The 14,463-nt window shown below is 56.5% G+C and overlaps 6 protein-coding genes across 6 annotated transcripts; 3 read left to right on the top strand and 3 right to left on the bottom strand.

Moving 5' to 3' along the window:
• Positions 1 to 2: 2 nt before the first annotated feature.
• VTJ04DRAFT_7870 (uncharacterized protein) lies at positions 3 to 436 on the bottom strand (the record flags this gene model as incomplete). Its single annotated transcript, XM_069366244.1, has 3 exons — positions 3 to 82; positions 153 to 277; positions 408 to 436. The coding sequence occupies 3 exons, from the start codon at positions 434 to 436 to the stop codon at positions 3 to 5; spliced, it is 234 nt and encodes a 77-aa protein (XP_069217198.1).
• A 2,007-nt stretch (positions 437 to 2,443) lies between these two features.
• VTJ04DRAFT_7869 (uncharacterized protein) lies at positions 2,444 to 4,977 on the top strand (the record flags this gene model as incomplete). The annotated part of the gene is made up of 5 exons (XM_069366242.1): positions 2,444 to 2,626; positions 2,709 to 2,772; positions 2,833 to 2,957; positions 3,027 to 4,768; positions 4,830 to 4,977. 5 exons carry the CDS (start codon positions 2,444 to 2,446, stop codon positions 4,975 to 4,977), a joined length of 2,262 nt encoding a protein of 753 aa, XP_069217197.1.
• Positions 4,978 to 5,028: 51 nt separating this feature from the next.
• Positions 5,029 to 6,044, bottom strand: VTJ04DRAFT_7868 (uncharacterized protein; the record flags this gene model as incomplete). The annotated part of the gene is made up of 2 exons (XM_069366241.1): positions 5,029 to 5,370; positions 5,991 to 6,044. 2 exons carry the CDS (start codon positions 6,042 to 6,044, stop codon positions 5,029 to 5,031), a joined length of 396 nt encoding a protein of 131 aa, XP_069217196.1.
• Positions 6,045 to 6,222: 178 nt separating this feature from the next.
• Positions 6,223 to 9,106, top strand: VTJ04DRAFT_7867 (uncharacterized protein; the record flags this gene model as incomplete). Its single annotated transcript, XM_069366240.1, has 5 exons — positions 6,223 to 6,232; positions 6,348 to 6,471; positions 6,548 to 6,736; positions 6,811 to 8,929; positions 9,020 to 9,106. 5 exons carry the CDS (start codon positions 6,223 to 6,225, stop codon positions 9,104 to 9,106), a joined length of 2,529 nt encoding a protein of 842 aa, XP_069217195.1.
• A 734-nt stretch (positions 9,107 to 9,840) lies between these two features.
• Positions 9,841 to 10,905, top strand: VTJ04DRAFT_7866 (uncharacterized protein; the record flags this gene model as incomplete). Its single annotated transcript, XM_069366239.1, has 2 exons — positions 9,841 to 10,038; positions 10,096 to 10,905. 2 exons carry the CDS (start codon positions 9,841 to 9,843, stop codon positions 10,903 to 10,905), a joined length of 1,008 nt encoding a protein of 335 aa, XP_069217194.1.
• A 220-nt stretch (positions 10,906 to 11,125) lies between these two features.
• On the bottom strand, positions 11,126 to 14,152 carry VTJ04DRAFT_7865 (uncharacterized protein; the record flags this gene model as incomplete). Its single annotated transcript, XM_069366238.1, has 1 exon — positions 11,126 to 14,152. One exon carries the CDS (start codon positions 14,150 to 14,152, stop codon positions 11,126 to 11,128), a length of 3,027 nt encoding a protein of 1,008 aa, XP_069217193.1.
• Between the last annotated feature and the right edge of the window lie 311 nt (positions 14,153 to 14,463).

Below are 14,463 nucleotides of genomic sequence, written 5' to 3'. Positions count from 1 at the left end.
GTTTACATGAGGTATTCTTTGTTTGACGCATAGAGGGTCATGAGCATACATCCACGGGCGGTGTACGACATTAATGCAGCAGCTATGGGAGTGGAGGGTTAATTCGGAATTCCTGGACTTCATGACAGAGTATATGATACCTAGGTAGATACCAATGGTTTCTCGAGTTTCAGTGTACTGAGCGAAGGGTGATGGCTGTGGGCTTTCGAAGCAGCTCAAGATGCTACTCCCCAGTCGGTGAGGATCCAGCGCGCCGGACTGGGCTCCGGCTGAGCATCTAGCGAAGGAACGTGGCGTTGAAGGCGGTCAATGATTTCCATGCCAGTTCAATATAGTTGACTAAGCAGAGGAATGTAAGGACTTAAGCATCGAGCAATCGCAACCCAAGACAGCGCATGCAAACAGACGCCGTTTTCCAGAGCGCAACGCTTCTCATGTCGTCCAAAGATGTTGGTAGCGGGTTGCTCCCTTTCTCAACAACCATTGTCTCCCAAAGACCCCCACGCCGACCGTCTGGTTGGAGATTGCCGGATGGGGCTGGAATCCTAGTCCCACGCTTCTTCTGCACGACTTCCGCTTGAGACAATAGTCATGTGAACCTCGAGCTGCAGCGGGTGAGCTAAGGAAAAAGCGAAAAGTCGCGCGGGAAGGCTGAAGGGATGGATGGAGAGGCTGGTCACCGCCGGTGAGACCTCTGCCGATGTCGGGTTGCTTGGCTTGGACGGGGTTGGACGGATGTTTGGGGGTTTTGTGTTTGTTGAAAGCTCGTGTAAGTGGTCCGTGGGATGTTAGTCGTCCGTCTTGTCCGGTCATAGCAGCGGAATATCCATTACTCTGGAGAGCTGGATCGATGCACGACGACGCGACGCGTTCTGAAAGCTTGCAGGCGGTAATCAATGGATCGATTGGTCTGTTTTGCTGGCTCTTCCCCCAGCCAGACGACAGGAAGCTATGTTGTTTCCGCTAGTCGATCCATCGGGTAGATAGGTTTCACTTGCTGGGCAAACCCAGCTACCATGCAGGGCTGAGGTCTCGGATTTAAGCACTGGCAAATCTGGGTATGGAAGTACATATGTACATACATACATCGGGTACGGTATATATACAGGACTGCGTGGGGATATCAACCCCAGCGCCGAGATTGTCCTGGAACGTCGTCATAGTAAGGCGGGTCTGGGCTACCCCCATCTCGCCAGCGTCAGGTTGCATTCCACCGCGATCGGGCACAGCGAGCCCACATCTCACAACATTGTCCATCTCAACCCCCAAGGGCGAGGGGGGGCTCAGTCGCATCGCGGGGGCGTCCAAGTATCATTCCCGGCGTTGCCAGCAGAGGGCGAAGCCGAGAGAGTGACGCCAGCTCAACGTCAAGTTTAGGCCAACTTAGCAACAATGTAAATATGAAGATCATCAGACATCAAGCTGAAGTCAATATACAAGTGACAAGTCAACCCGATAGCATGTGCAGACGCAGGGATGACGGTGTCAAGATCGCAAAATACTTTAGTCGAGGATGTCGTTGCCACCCAGCTCGCCATCTCCACATTGTCCCGCTCCCAAGCTTCCAGCAAGCTCGTGTTTATATACACCGAGCATGCTCTTGACAAGGCCATTTCGTCGAACCAGCACATCAAACTGGCCTCCAAGTCAGAGGCCGTTGCCTTATCGTTTTGTCGACACCCTCCAAAACGTGTCACCGGGTTGCATTCCCGCTGCGATTTCGGCGTCGCCTTAAGGTGCCCCTCCATCAGAGGTACGTCAACGGAGAGACCGACGGGAGCCGGGCGGCGACAACCGCATTTCTCTCGGCCTTGGGCTTCCAGGTACAAAACACACCTGCCCTCAACACCACCACCTTAAGAAAATTAGCAACAACTTCAGGAAGGAACAGCTGCGGAACCCCCAAGCTGCAATTGCGGATTCTGCTCTTCTCAAGCCTTTGAACCTCGAATTTCTATTTCCAGATTAGTCCTTCTATTTTTTGGGTCCGCGTGATCGCAGCGCAATCTCGGACCTGAAGCTCCCCTGCACACTTCCTGTTGTGCAGCTTCGACCTTTCGCGGTTCCCCCCGACCCCGACCAAAACCTCGACTCTTTTTCTTCTTCGTTTCTTTTTCTCTCTCTCTCAAATCCTTCTCATATCACACCGCGACCGTCACGCAGCATTTCGGGGCAAGCAACGTTGAGTTGACGTAGGCGAGTCAACTTGCGACAAAGCTCTACTTCGATCCCACCTGCTCTCTCCAACTTCAACCAACCGAACCCCCCAGACGAAGATCACGAATACGGCAATCAGAGAGAAGCCAGTCGTGATTCGACCACCCGGTCCGTGAGAACTCTTCTCCGTGGGACAGGAGCGAGCGCAGCCGGCTTCTGTCCTCCGAAAGTATATCAGAACCTCGTCCGGCTCACCCACCTCACACTGTTCCGTCACGACTTAGCCATGCCTCTCCATCCCGAAGCCCATATTGTGGGAAGCACGCCCCCCCCGCGTGCTGTTCCCCCTAAGCCGCGAGGGTCGACAGACGAGCACCTGAATGTCTACGACGATGCCCGCACCTACTATAGCACAGAGGAGCGGCACAGGAACAATCGCGCCGGCCCGAGGCAGCGCACCTACTCACAGGTATGCTCTACCGTTGCTGGGAATCCTGGATTCAGCAAGACTGTTGAGAAGGGGAAGCTGACTGGTCATCCGCTGGACACAGAATGGTTTGATGAGGCAGATGGAGAAGATGATCGCCCACGAGCCGTATAGGCGGGGGAGCCATGGTAAGAAGCAGCGTTGACAACCTACCTTTGAACTGAATGATGCTGACGGTACCGGTGTAGATGAGTCGACTCTTCCTCACAACCGCAAGTTCTTGATCCAGGTCGAGCCGACGCTTCAGAGCCTGCAGATGCAGGAGGACACGGATGGGAACATGCAAATCACCATCGAAGACGCCGGTCCCAAGGTGGGTAGAGGAACATAATTGTGGCATGTCTTGTCCCTGACTTTGTTGACTGACAGCTTTGCCTTCCAGGTCATTTCGCTGCGCACGGCAGCCTCCAATGGCCACAACCGGTTCGATATTCGTGGTACCTACATGCTCTCCAACCTGCTCCAGGAACTGTCGCTCGCCAAAGAATATGGTCGTAAGCAGATCATTCTTGACGAAGCGAGGCTCAATGAAAACCCCGTCAACCGGCTGTCCCGGATGATCCGCGACCACTTTTGGGAGGGATTGACAAGACGCCTCGACGCGTCGAGTATCGAGGTGGCTGCTCGTGATCCCAAGGACTGGACCGACGACCCCCGGCCCCGTATCTACATCCCAAGAGGAGCGCCCGAGCAGTACGAGTATTACAAGAAACTTGCTGAGGAAAGGCCCGAGATGCGACTTGATGTGCAGCTCCTGCCCGAGAAGATCACGCCGGAGCTGGTGCGCGACATGAACGCCAAGCCGGGCATTCTGGCTTTGGACATGGAGGAGGTGATCGACCCTAAGACGGGAGAGAAGACTTTGCGGGGCCGGCCGTTCGTTGTTCCGGGAGGCCGCTTCAACGAGCTCTACGGCTGGGACAGCTACATGGAGTCTTTGGGGCTGTTGATTCACGAGAAGGTCGACCTCGCCAAGTCGATGGTGCTCAACTTCTGCTTTTGCATCAAGCACTACGGAAAGATCCTCAACGCCAATCGTTCTTACTACCTCTGCCGGTCCCAGCCGCCGTTCTTGACCGACATGGCGCTGCGCATCTACGACAAGATCAAGCACGAACCCGGAGCCACGGAATTTTTGAGGACGGCTATTTTGGCAGCAATCAAGGAGTACCATAGCGTGTGGGTGGCGGAACCGCGCCTGGACCCGGTGACAGGCCTGTCGAGGTACCGGCCCGAGGGGTTGGGTGTGCCGCCCGAGACGGAGAGGGGCCATTTCGTGCACGTCTTGGAGCCGTACGTCAAGAAGCACGGCATGACGTTTGACGAGTTTGTTGAGGCATACAACTACGGTCACGTCAAGGAGCCCGAGCTCGACGAGTACTTTATGCACGACCGCGCTGTGCGCGAGTCCGGTCACGACACGACCTACCGGTTTGAGGGCGTGTGCGCCAACCTCGCCACCATCGATCTCAATTCCCTGCTTTTTAAGTATGAGACGGACATTGCGCGCACCATTCGTAATGTGTTTGGTGACAAGCTCGAGATCCCCGAGGAGTACCGCGTGGGCAGCATGGCCCCGGGCCACGTTGAGACGTCAGCCATCTGGGACCGCCGGGCCAAGCGTCGCAAGTTGGCCATCGACAAGTACCTTTGGAACGAAGAAGAGGGCATGTATTTCGACTATGACACCGTCAAGCGCCAGCAGTGCACGTACGAGAGTGCCACCACCTTCTGGGCTCTGTGGGCTGGTGTGAGCAGCCCGAAACAGGCTGCTGCAATGGTGACCAAGGCGCTTCCACGTTTTGAGGCGTTTGGTGGTCTGCTGTCGGGAACCAAGGAGAGCCGTGGCGAGGTAGGTCTCGAGCGGCCTAACCGGCAGTGGGACTACCCCTATGGCTGGGCACCACAGCAAATGCTTGCCTGGACGGGCCTGTACCGTTATAGTTTCACGGAGGAGGCCGAGCGGCTTGCATACAAGTGGTTGTTCATGATCACCAAGGCGTTTGTCGACTTCAACGGCGTGGTGGTGGAGAAGTACGACGTGACGCGGCCTATTGATCCGCACCGTGTCGACGCTGAATACGGCAACCAGGGGTTGGATTTCAAGGGAGTTGCGAAGGAAGGGTGAGTTTCCTCTCTTTTCTAAGATTTGGTGGGACTTGGAGCTGACGTGAACCTTTATTAGTTTCGGCTGGGTCAATGCCAGCTACGTTTATGGCCTGCAGATTGTCAACACCCACATGCGCCGGGCTCTCGGCACGCTGACACCCTATGAGACGTTCGTCAAAACGGTCGAAGAGCACAAAGCCAAGGCCCTGGCTGAGCTGGTGTAGCCAGTTCATGTGGGCTTTGGCCGCGCATGAAGTGCGTCGCGGAATGGACAATTAAGAGGTTGTGACCTTTGGGATGGCTTCAGTCGCGGAAACGCAATTTGGTGCAGCTGAAGTCGCGGAAACGGACTTGCGTTGGTTTGAGTTGGTTTGAGTCGCGGAAGTGTTGCTGGGGCTTATATCGCGGAAAAGCATTTTGGGGGATCTGGAAGGTGGACATGGACTTTGCGTTGCGTTGGCTTGAGTCACAGAAATGAAGTCATGGGACACGGGGAACAGGCAGACAGGGCATCGCATATCTTGGTGATTTAGTCTCACTAGACTGCTGCATGTCTTCCTCTGGGGAGTGGCAGTTAGGTCACAAGATTGAGAAAGAACAGAGGGAGAGATAAGAGACTACAAATGGGCATATTCATGTTGTAAGGTTGGGACTGGGCGTGATGGGTCATATTGCGTTGGCTTGGTGATGGATCTTTGGACTCAACGGCTGTTCTTGTACCTTTGTGGGACGTGATGTCAGTGCCTTAGGTACCGTCAATAGCCTTCTCTTCAATTGCCAAGTTCGGAAAGACTCATTGTGTGTTAATGATTGGTTGTGGTCACTTATCTGTCATTCCCTTCCTGGGGCGGGAACCTCTTGGCTGTCATCTTGACGTTTATGATGCTGAACCTTTCGTGTTCCATGCAAGTACTTGGAGTGACCTTCATCTCATTCAATCCTGGGGCCGGAATGCTGGCACAGTCAAACACAATGAGTTCCCTGTATGCACCTTTCTGCCGTGAAACTGTTAATTTTAAGTTCCTGGTTATCAAAATAATAAAAAGCCATAGGTAGTCAAGCACTCTTAATTCCGGATACAATGAAACCGCTGGAAAAGAGTGCTCGTTGTGGCTTGGAGGTTTGGAGGTTGAGCTCACAGACGTTAGGCCCAGGTACTCGGTTGGCCCCACCACCAAGTCAGTTCTTGCCTCAGGCAACTAAGCCAGCTGTCAATGTATGCCCCACCAGCTGTCACCTCGAGGAGGAACGACCGCCCCTGCCACGCCTCCCGCATCCCGCACCACAGCATCTGGTCTCAGGGTGCAGTGTGCAGTCCGCGAACGGGGGCTCCAAGTTCGGCAGCAACCAAGACAACCTCAGCTCCTCAGACTTGCCATTCACAACCCACCTTTCCTCGAGGGTATCACCCTCATACCCGGACACATCGCCCCTCAGAAGGCCCTTGAGAGGGCTCGATTCAGCCCGCCATGACCTCTCGTGAGTTGGATCCTGTCCCCGCCATTCCTCTGAATGGCCTTTCTCAAGATTCGACGCCCAAATCGGAAGTGCCCTCGTCGACTGGACTGACCTCCTCTTTCGAACAACCCTCCAGTCAAGCAATTCATCCGCAATGTGCGCGCCGCCAAAACCATCGCCGACGAGCGGGCCGTCATCCAGAAGGAGAGCGCCGCCATCCGCGCCAGCTTCCGCGAAGAGAGCCACGATCACGCGGTGAGGTACGAGCTGGGGACCAGGCCAGACCGGGGAACGGGAGATTGGATGCTGATTATGATGGACGCTATATTCGTGCAGGCGCAACAATGTTGCGAAGCTCCTCTACCTCTTCACCCTCGGCGAGCGGACACACTTCGGCCAGATCGAATGCATCAAGCTCCTCGCCTCCCCCCGCTTCGCCGACAAGCGGTTGGGGCATCTCGCCACAAGTTTGCTGCTGGACGAAAACCAAGAGGTTTTGACACTCGTGACCAACTCTCTGAAAAAGTATGGCCGTTGGCCTGTGATACATACGCCTGTGCTTGAACCCTCTACGCCGCATAGCTAACCATGGCCAACAGTGACCTGTCGCACTCGAACCAATATGTCGTCGGTCTGGCGCTCTGCACCCTGGGCAACATCGCGTCGGTCGAGATGTCCCGAGACCTGTTTAGCGAGATCGAGAGTCTGATAACCACCGCGAACCCTTACATCCGGCGGAAAGCTGCCCTCTGCGCTATGCGGATATGTAGGAAGGTCCCGGATCTGCAAGAACATTTCATCGACAAGGCAGCACAACTGCTCACGGACCGCAACCACGGCGTGCTTCTGTGCGGCTTGACCCTGGTGACCAGCCTCTGCGAGGCCGACGAGGCCGAGGGTGGCGAGCTGGGCGTCGTGGACAAGTTCAAGCAGTTTGTGCCAGTCCTCGTGCGGACGCTTAAGGGACTGGCTTCGTCGGGCTATGCCCCGGAGCATGATGTTACGGGCATCACGGACCCTTTCTTGCAGGTCAAGATTTTGCGGCTGCTCCGTGTCCTGGCCCGCGGCGACGCCCAGGTGACTGAGCAGATCAACGATATCCTAGCTCAGGTGGCCACCAACACCGACTCATCCAAGAATGTTGGCAACTCGATTCTCTACGAGGCAGTGCGGACCATCCTCGATATCGAGGCCGACTCAGGCCTGCGCGTGTTGGGCGTCAACATCTTGGGCAAGTTCCTGACCAACAAGGATAACAACATCCGCTATGTTGCCCTAAACACCCTTGTCAAGGTGGTGGCCATCGACACGAACGCCGTCCAACGGCACCGAAACACCATTCTCGAATGCTTGAGAGATCCCGATATCAGCATCCGGAGGAGGGCTCTTGACCTCAGCTTCACGCTGATCAACGAGAGCAATGTCCGGGTGCTCATCCGGGAGCTGCTTGCCTTCCTCGAGGTTGCCGATAATGAGTTCAAGACCAACATGACGACCCAGATCGGCATCGCCGCCGACCGGTACGCCCCGAACAAGAGGTGGCACTTTGATACGATGCTGCGCGTCGTGACCCTGGCTGGCAACTACGTCAAGGAGCCTATCCTGTCGTCCTTTGTGCGCCTCATCGCCACAACTCCGGAGCTGCAGACCTACGCCGTGCAGAAGTTGTACGCAAATCTCAAGAAGGACATCACCCAGGAGAGCCTAACGCAGGCCGGAGCGTGGTGCATCGGCGAGTACGGCGATGCGCTTCTCCGGGGTGGCCAGTATGAGGAAGAGGAACTGGTGCAGGAGGTTAAGGAGAGTGATGTGATTGATTTGTTCTCGACTATCCTCAACAGCAGCTACGCAACACAGGTGACGACCGAGTACATCATCACAGCGCTGATCAAGCTTACCACGCGGTTATCAGATCCGGCACAGATTGAGCGAGTGCGCCGCATCCTCCAAGCTCACCAGACGAATCTTGACGTTGAGGTCCAGCAGCGCGCCGTTGAGTTCAGCAACCTCTTCGCGTACGACCAGATCCGCCTCGGCGTCCTGGAGAAAATGCCGCCTCCGCAGATCAAGGAGTCGTCACGCGTGCTGGGCGAGGCGGCCAAGAAGACCAATAAGGCTGCTAACCGCAAGTCGAAGGTGGTCAAGCCCAAGGAGGAAGACCTGTTGTTCGACCTCATGGGCGACAGCAGCGCGCCGGTGCCGGCGCCTGTCAACGGCAGCGGAAATGCAGATCTCCTTGCAGATATCCTCGGCGGTACCACCTCCCCGCCACCCTCGTCTCCTCCTCCCACTCAACAGTCCAATGTCGCTTCCATCATGGACCTTTTCAACCAGGGACCTGCATCCACACCATCCCCTGCACCTGTGCCGGCGGCGGCCCCTGCCGCCTCGAGCGCCCTCGATCTCCTCGGGGTGTCGTCCGCCCCCGCTCCGGCTGCCCCTGCACCGGCCCCTGCAGCACCGGCGGCGCCGGCAGGCCATCCATGCTATGACAGTAACGGCCTGAATGTCATGATTCAGGTGCAACGAAACGCCGAGGGCGCGATCCAGGCCATTGCGCGGTTCCGGAATGTTGGCGCAGGCGGCCAGCTGTCGAATGTCGGATTGCAGGCTGCCGTGCCCAAGTCGCAGAAGTTGCAGCTTCTGGCCATTTCGTCGACGGAGTTGGCGGTCGGGGCGGAAGCGACGCAGGTAATGAGGGTTGTTGGTTGTAAAGGGGTAAGTTTTTGAAGCCTTGTTCTTGTTTCTTGTCTCGATAAGGTTTGGTTGTTGTGGATGGATGTGCTGACGTGAGTTTCTTTGTTGCAGCCTTTGCGACTGCGGTTGAGGATAGGATATACGCACCCCACGGCTGGGCAGGTGTTGGATGTGGTTAACTGGACGGAGCCGTCATGAGGTTAAATCAGTGCAGGTTGTTGTTGAGAAGAGACGGGGAGAAGGTTACGCGAGGGGGGTGCATGCTGCGATGAAAGAGTTCCTAGGAGCCCTTGTGAGTGAGGGCAAAAGATGAATCTACTTAGTTTAGACTCACATGCTCATTTCTTTGCGTCCACCTTTGGGAGGAGGGTTGGTGAGGTTCCTGCTCTTGGAGCTGGTGTTAGCCTGCATGAAGCCTTGGGTTGCTTTCCACGTTCGAACTCTGCCAGTGTGGAGGAAAAGTCTCACTCTGTCGTGGCATGTAAGGATTCGAGGAAGGGCATAGCTATTGCAAAAGATTGTTGGTCTGGTGGATTAACTGAGGTTGTGTTCCCTGCCATGATGGCCGTCGTGGTGTTGATCATTCGCTCAGGTCATGTCGATGGCCAAGGGTGGTTGGCAGAGTGGGGCTGTTGTGTACTAACAGTTTTCTGTGGTGATTCCCTGCCATTTCTGATAGTGATGGACCCTTGCTCAGGATTTTTCCGAACCTTCAACCTCAACTTTCATCAACTTCGCCATCAACATCAACAACCCATCTGTCCGCCAACGCCATCCCTCTCGAAAGCATTATCGGAGATATCGAAGGTTATTCAATTTACATTTTGCGTTTTCCACGGCCGGGGTTTTAAACAACCATAGCTGCATCCAGCAAAACCTCGTCTTCGTCACAAAACTCTTCATCCACTTGAAGACTTCACACCAACACGATCATGTCCTCTGTCAAGAGGAAAATTCCCACCACAAACCTCCTGGAACGGAGAGTCCGGCCTAGATACGAGTCCGAACCTGAATCTGACTTTGAAGACGACGCCAGCGACTCGCCGAGCGAAGAGGGCGTCAGCGCGTCTGGGTCGTCAGATGAAGATGACCGCAGTGAGGATGAGAGCTCTGCGAATGGGAGTGACGAGGTCAGTTGGACACAATCCCCAGACGTCATTTGGACTTGCTTCTAACATCCCCGCTAGGACAGTCAAGACGACCAGTCTGACTCCGAAAGCCCATCAGAAGAGGACGACGAGGAGAGCGACACCCCTCAAGTTGACGCCTCCAAGCTGTCCTTCGGCGCGCTGGCCAAAGCCCAAGCTGCCCTAGGCAATGCGGGCAAGAGGAAACCCGCCTCCTCCGACGCCTCCGGCAGCGGCAAGGAGTCTAAGGATGAGCTACCATCCAAATCCGAAATCAAAAAGCCCCCCAAACGCTCCAGCAAACACGCCCCCGTCGAAATGAGCAGCAAGATCCCCGTCTCGCGCAAGCGCGACTTCCTCACCGTCACGCCCGAGCTCAAAAAGCGCGAGCCGCGCGACCCGCGCTTCATGCCGCTGGGCGGGCCTGGCGCATCGTCCAAACCGTCCAAGGCGACCCTGACCGTCGAGGAGATCAAGGCGCGCAAAAACTACGCCTTCCTCGACGAGTACCGCGAGTCCGAGATGCGGCAGATCCGCGAGGCCATCGCTAAGACTAAAGACCCGGAAGCCAAGGAGAAGCTGCAAAAGGCCCTCATGTCCATGGAGTCGCGCAAGAAGGCGCAGGAGCGCAAGGACCGCGAGAGGGCTGTTTTGGAAGAACACCGCAAGCGCGAGAGGGAGCTGGTGCGCAAGGGCAAGACGCCATACTTCCTCAAGCGGTCGGAGAGGAAGAAGCTGGCGTTGATGGAGCAGTTCAAGAGTATGAAGAAGAAGGATGTGGAAAAGGCGATCGAGAGGAGGCGGAAGAAGTTGGCGGCGAAGGAGAAGAAGTTGTTGCCGAGAGAGAGGAGGACGGCGGAGGACAGATGAAGGGGAAAGGAGAGAGAAGAGGTTCGGGAGAGGAACAAATCAAAAGACTTGTACGGGTGCTAATCGAACAAAAGAATTTTAATTTGGTCGTGTGTGTTGTTACAAATCCTCGTCCTCGCTATGCCCATCTACGTGCTCTAAGGGATACTCTACATGATATAGTACATACATACCACCCTCCGAATATCCCGGCATCTATCCATCCAACTCCCATGCCTCATCATGCCGTCATAATCCCGGCCTTCTCCAACGCCTCCTCAAACAACTCCCTACACTTCACCCTACTCCCCAACCTCGCGCACAGCAAAAACGCCCCGCTCAGCTTGCGATGCAAGCTGTACGTCTCCTCGGGCGGCGGCGCCAACCTCTCCCTGATCATGACGGGAATCTGCGCCTTGACCCGCTCCGTAATCGTCTGCCCCCTAAAGTCATAAACCTCAGGCGCATCCTTCAAAAACGGCTCGGCGAGCGTCACCACGCTCGTCACGTGCGCGTCCAGCATGGCCTTGCTTTCGTGGCCCGTCAGGTATCCGAGATCAGTGCTGAGGTCACGGACGGCGTTGCGGTCGGCGCGGGCCGCGGCCGCGAGGAGGGCCAGGTATTTGGAGACGAACTCGTCCGGGTAGGCGCGCGAGGCGCCAAAGTCGAGGAGTTCGAGGCGGTTGGTGGACGGGTTGTACAGGAAGTTTGTCCAGTTGGGGTCCGTCTGCATGAAGCGGAACTCTGCGATCTCACGGAGGCAAAGGCGCAGGATTTGCGTGCCGATCCAGTCGCGTTGGGATTGCGTCAGGGTGGGCACGAGGCGGGTAACGGCCGTGCCGCGCATGAACTCCATGGTGAGCACGTGCTTGCCGGAGGCTTCGCGGTAGACGACCGGGACCGAGAACGCCGGGTCATCCTCGGTCGGGAGGTTGTTTTCGAGTTCGGCATCGGCAGGGCTGCATGAAGACGGCATCAGCAAGCGGCGGTAGCGCTCGGCGCAATCGGCTTCGCGCTCGTAGTCGCACTCCCAGGCCAATTCGGTGCGCGCGTTGGCAATGGTCTTGTCCAGGTACAGACCCTTGGGGAGGAGCTTGGTGGCGTTGAGAAGGATGGCAAGGTTGTCGAGGTCCGAGTTGATAGAATCCGCGACACCAGGGAACTGAATCTTGACGGCGACGGGGGCCCCGTTGGAGCGCAGCACGGCGCGATGAACCTGCCCGATGGAGGCGGCCGCGATGGGCTTTTCCTCGAACTCGGAAAACAGGTCCCGCCAGTCAGCGCCCAAGTTTGTGTTGAGCACTCGGTCGCGTTGCCAGGCGGGCATGTAATCGGCGCGGTCCTGCACCCGCTGAAGGACTTCCTGGATCTGGGGCGGCAACATCTTGGCATCCTGGAAGCTCATCATCTGGCCGAGCTTGAGGGCGGCGCCACGCATGCGTGAAAGCTTGGAGACAAGTCGCTCCATGTTGGCCTCGCTGAGCATCCAAGAGCCTGACCCGCTGCCGCCGCCCACTGCCCTGCTAAGGCCTTCGCCGATGGCCCCAGCCACCATGCCTGCGGCAAGTCCTCCGTAATTCCATATCCTGCTGATTCGGGATGCGGGGACGGCAGATTCACGGAGTTGGTACCCGGGTGTGCCGGACGAAATAGTGGGTGGCAAGGAGCTGGTGTCCTGAGCAGTGGGTGTTTCTGTTGCAGAGGCACCTTTTTCAGCCGGAGCAACGTTGACGGGCTCAGTCTCTGTCGGTTCGGCAGTGGCCTTATCTGAATAGTCCGCAAGATGGGCTTCCTCTGCGGCCGTGACCTTCGTCTGGCCTACAGTCTCAACGTTCTCTGCAGCTGGCGTCTGTTCAGGCTCCGGCTTATGAGGAAGCTCGTTTGTGAGAACGACCTCCTTATGTGCCACTTGCTCGACGACCTCCTCGGCTAGGGCTTCATTAGTATCAAGTGTTTCGGGCACGGAAACCGTCGCCTCGGGCCCGGCCTCGGGTGGAGACGTTCTTTGGGTCTGCTCCTCCATCGCTGGCGTCTGTTCAGTTTCATTCTTCTGAGGAAGTTCCTCCGCAAGCACGGCGTCCGTTTGGCCAGCTTTCTCAGAAACATCTTTGAGGGGTGCTGTCCGTTCCGCCCCAGGTATTTCGGGTGTTGCCGTCTCAGACTCTGATGGAGAAACAGCTTCGTGAGTCTGCAACCCTGTTGCTTGGACCGTGGCTGTTTGAGCCGAGTCCCCCAGATGTACCTGTTCCGAGGGAGTCGTCTCCGTCTGGCTGGGCATTTCAACCTCTTTCCCTGAGCCCGTCACTCCCTTTCCACCCTCTTCCTCCAGCCCATCATCAGCCTTCACCTCATTCTGCCTCTTCTCCTCCGTCCTCTTCGCCTCATCTCCCTTCTCCAACCCCTTTAACCCCTTCAGCTCCTTCAAACTATGCAACTTCCCCAGCACCCCCTCCGTGAGATCCATCATCCTCACCACATCCTCCACATTCCTTGACCTCTTGGCATGTAGCTCCTTGATCGTCTTCAGCTCATTACTCAGCTCTGACTTCAGTTGTTCGGCAATCTTTGCACCCTTGGGCGTGCGGAAGAGGGCTTTAAGTGCGGGGTTTTGAGCAGGGAGTGCGGCGGTTTTGGATTGGATCGTTGCGAGTTTGGCAAGGAGATCGGCTGGGTTGGATGGGCGGGGTTTTTGTTGTTGTTGGTTGAGGAGGAGGGGAAGGGTGTTGCCGGAGGCCCAGGGGGCGGGGGTGAAGGTGGTAGTTTGGGTTGGTGTTGATAGTGGTGGTTCTGGAGATGATGATGGCGACGTGGTGGGTTGCTGGGTCTGCTCTTGAGGAGGAATAGCGTTCGTAATAGGTGCCTGCTGTGCTAGAAGGGGTTGCGGCGGTTGTTGTGGTTGGTATTGTTGCTGCTGCTGGTGGTGCTGTTCCTCAGGGACAGTGTCCTTCACAACATCCTGTGATGTAGATCTCTGTGTCTGCTGATCCAGCTGCTGCTTCTTCAATCCCTCCTCCTCCCGATTCTGCTCCGTATTTACCTTCCCCTGGTCCTCCCCCTGCTCCCGCTGTGTCTGCTCTGCATGCTGCTGTGGCTGCTGTCCTTGTGGTGCTGTCGCCTGCCTCTGTCTCCCGAACACACTCTGTGCGACAGTCGACTCGCGGGTATACCTGTCAATCTTTCTCGCGCGGAGGGCTATGTGCTTCCTAGCGACGGAGCGCGAGGCGCCCGCGACGGCGGCGAGGTCGACCAGGAAATTGGCGAAGCCCATGGCGATGTGCTGGAAAAGAGAAAATTCGAGAGATTTAAGCGGTTTCTTGGGGGTTAGCCATATCGTGTCTATTGGGATAGCATCTTCGCCAATTCGTGGAGAGTGTCCTATAATTTAATAGCCTCCAGGTCGGGGAAAGACAAGTAGTCGGGTCCGGTGTTGGATGCGGGACCTGACTAGATGAGGTGTCGTCGTGTTGGGGTCAGAACGGAAGCAGCCGCAAAATTTTGGGTGCAGCTTGCCCCTGTCATTCGGAGTTCGGTGGTCCCTGCTAGCGCCGGGAGGGACCGAATTGCCGGGACTTCAAGCTC

The sequence above is a fragment of the Mycothermus thermophilus genome (assembly GCF_041956435.1).
Source record: "Mycothermus thermophilus strain CBS 625.91 unplaced genomic scaffold VTJ04scaffold_5, whole genome shotgun sequence".
NCBI lineage: Eukaryota > Fungi > Ascomycota > Sordariomycetes > Sordariales > Chaetomiaceae > Mycothermus > Mycothermus thermophilus.
This window is presented reverse-complemented; position numbering and strand designations above follow the sequence as displayed.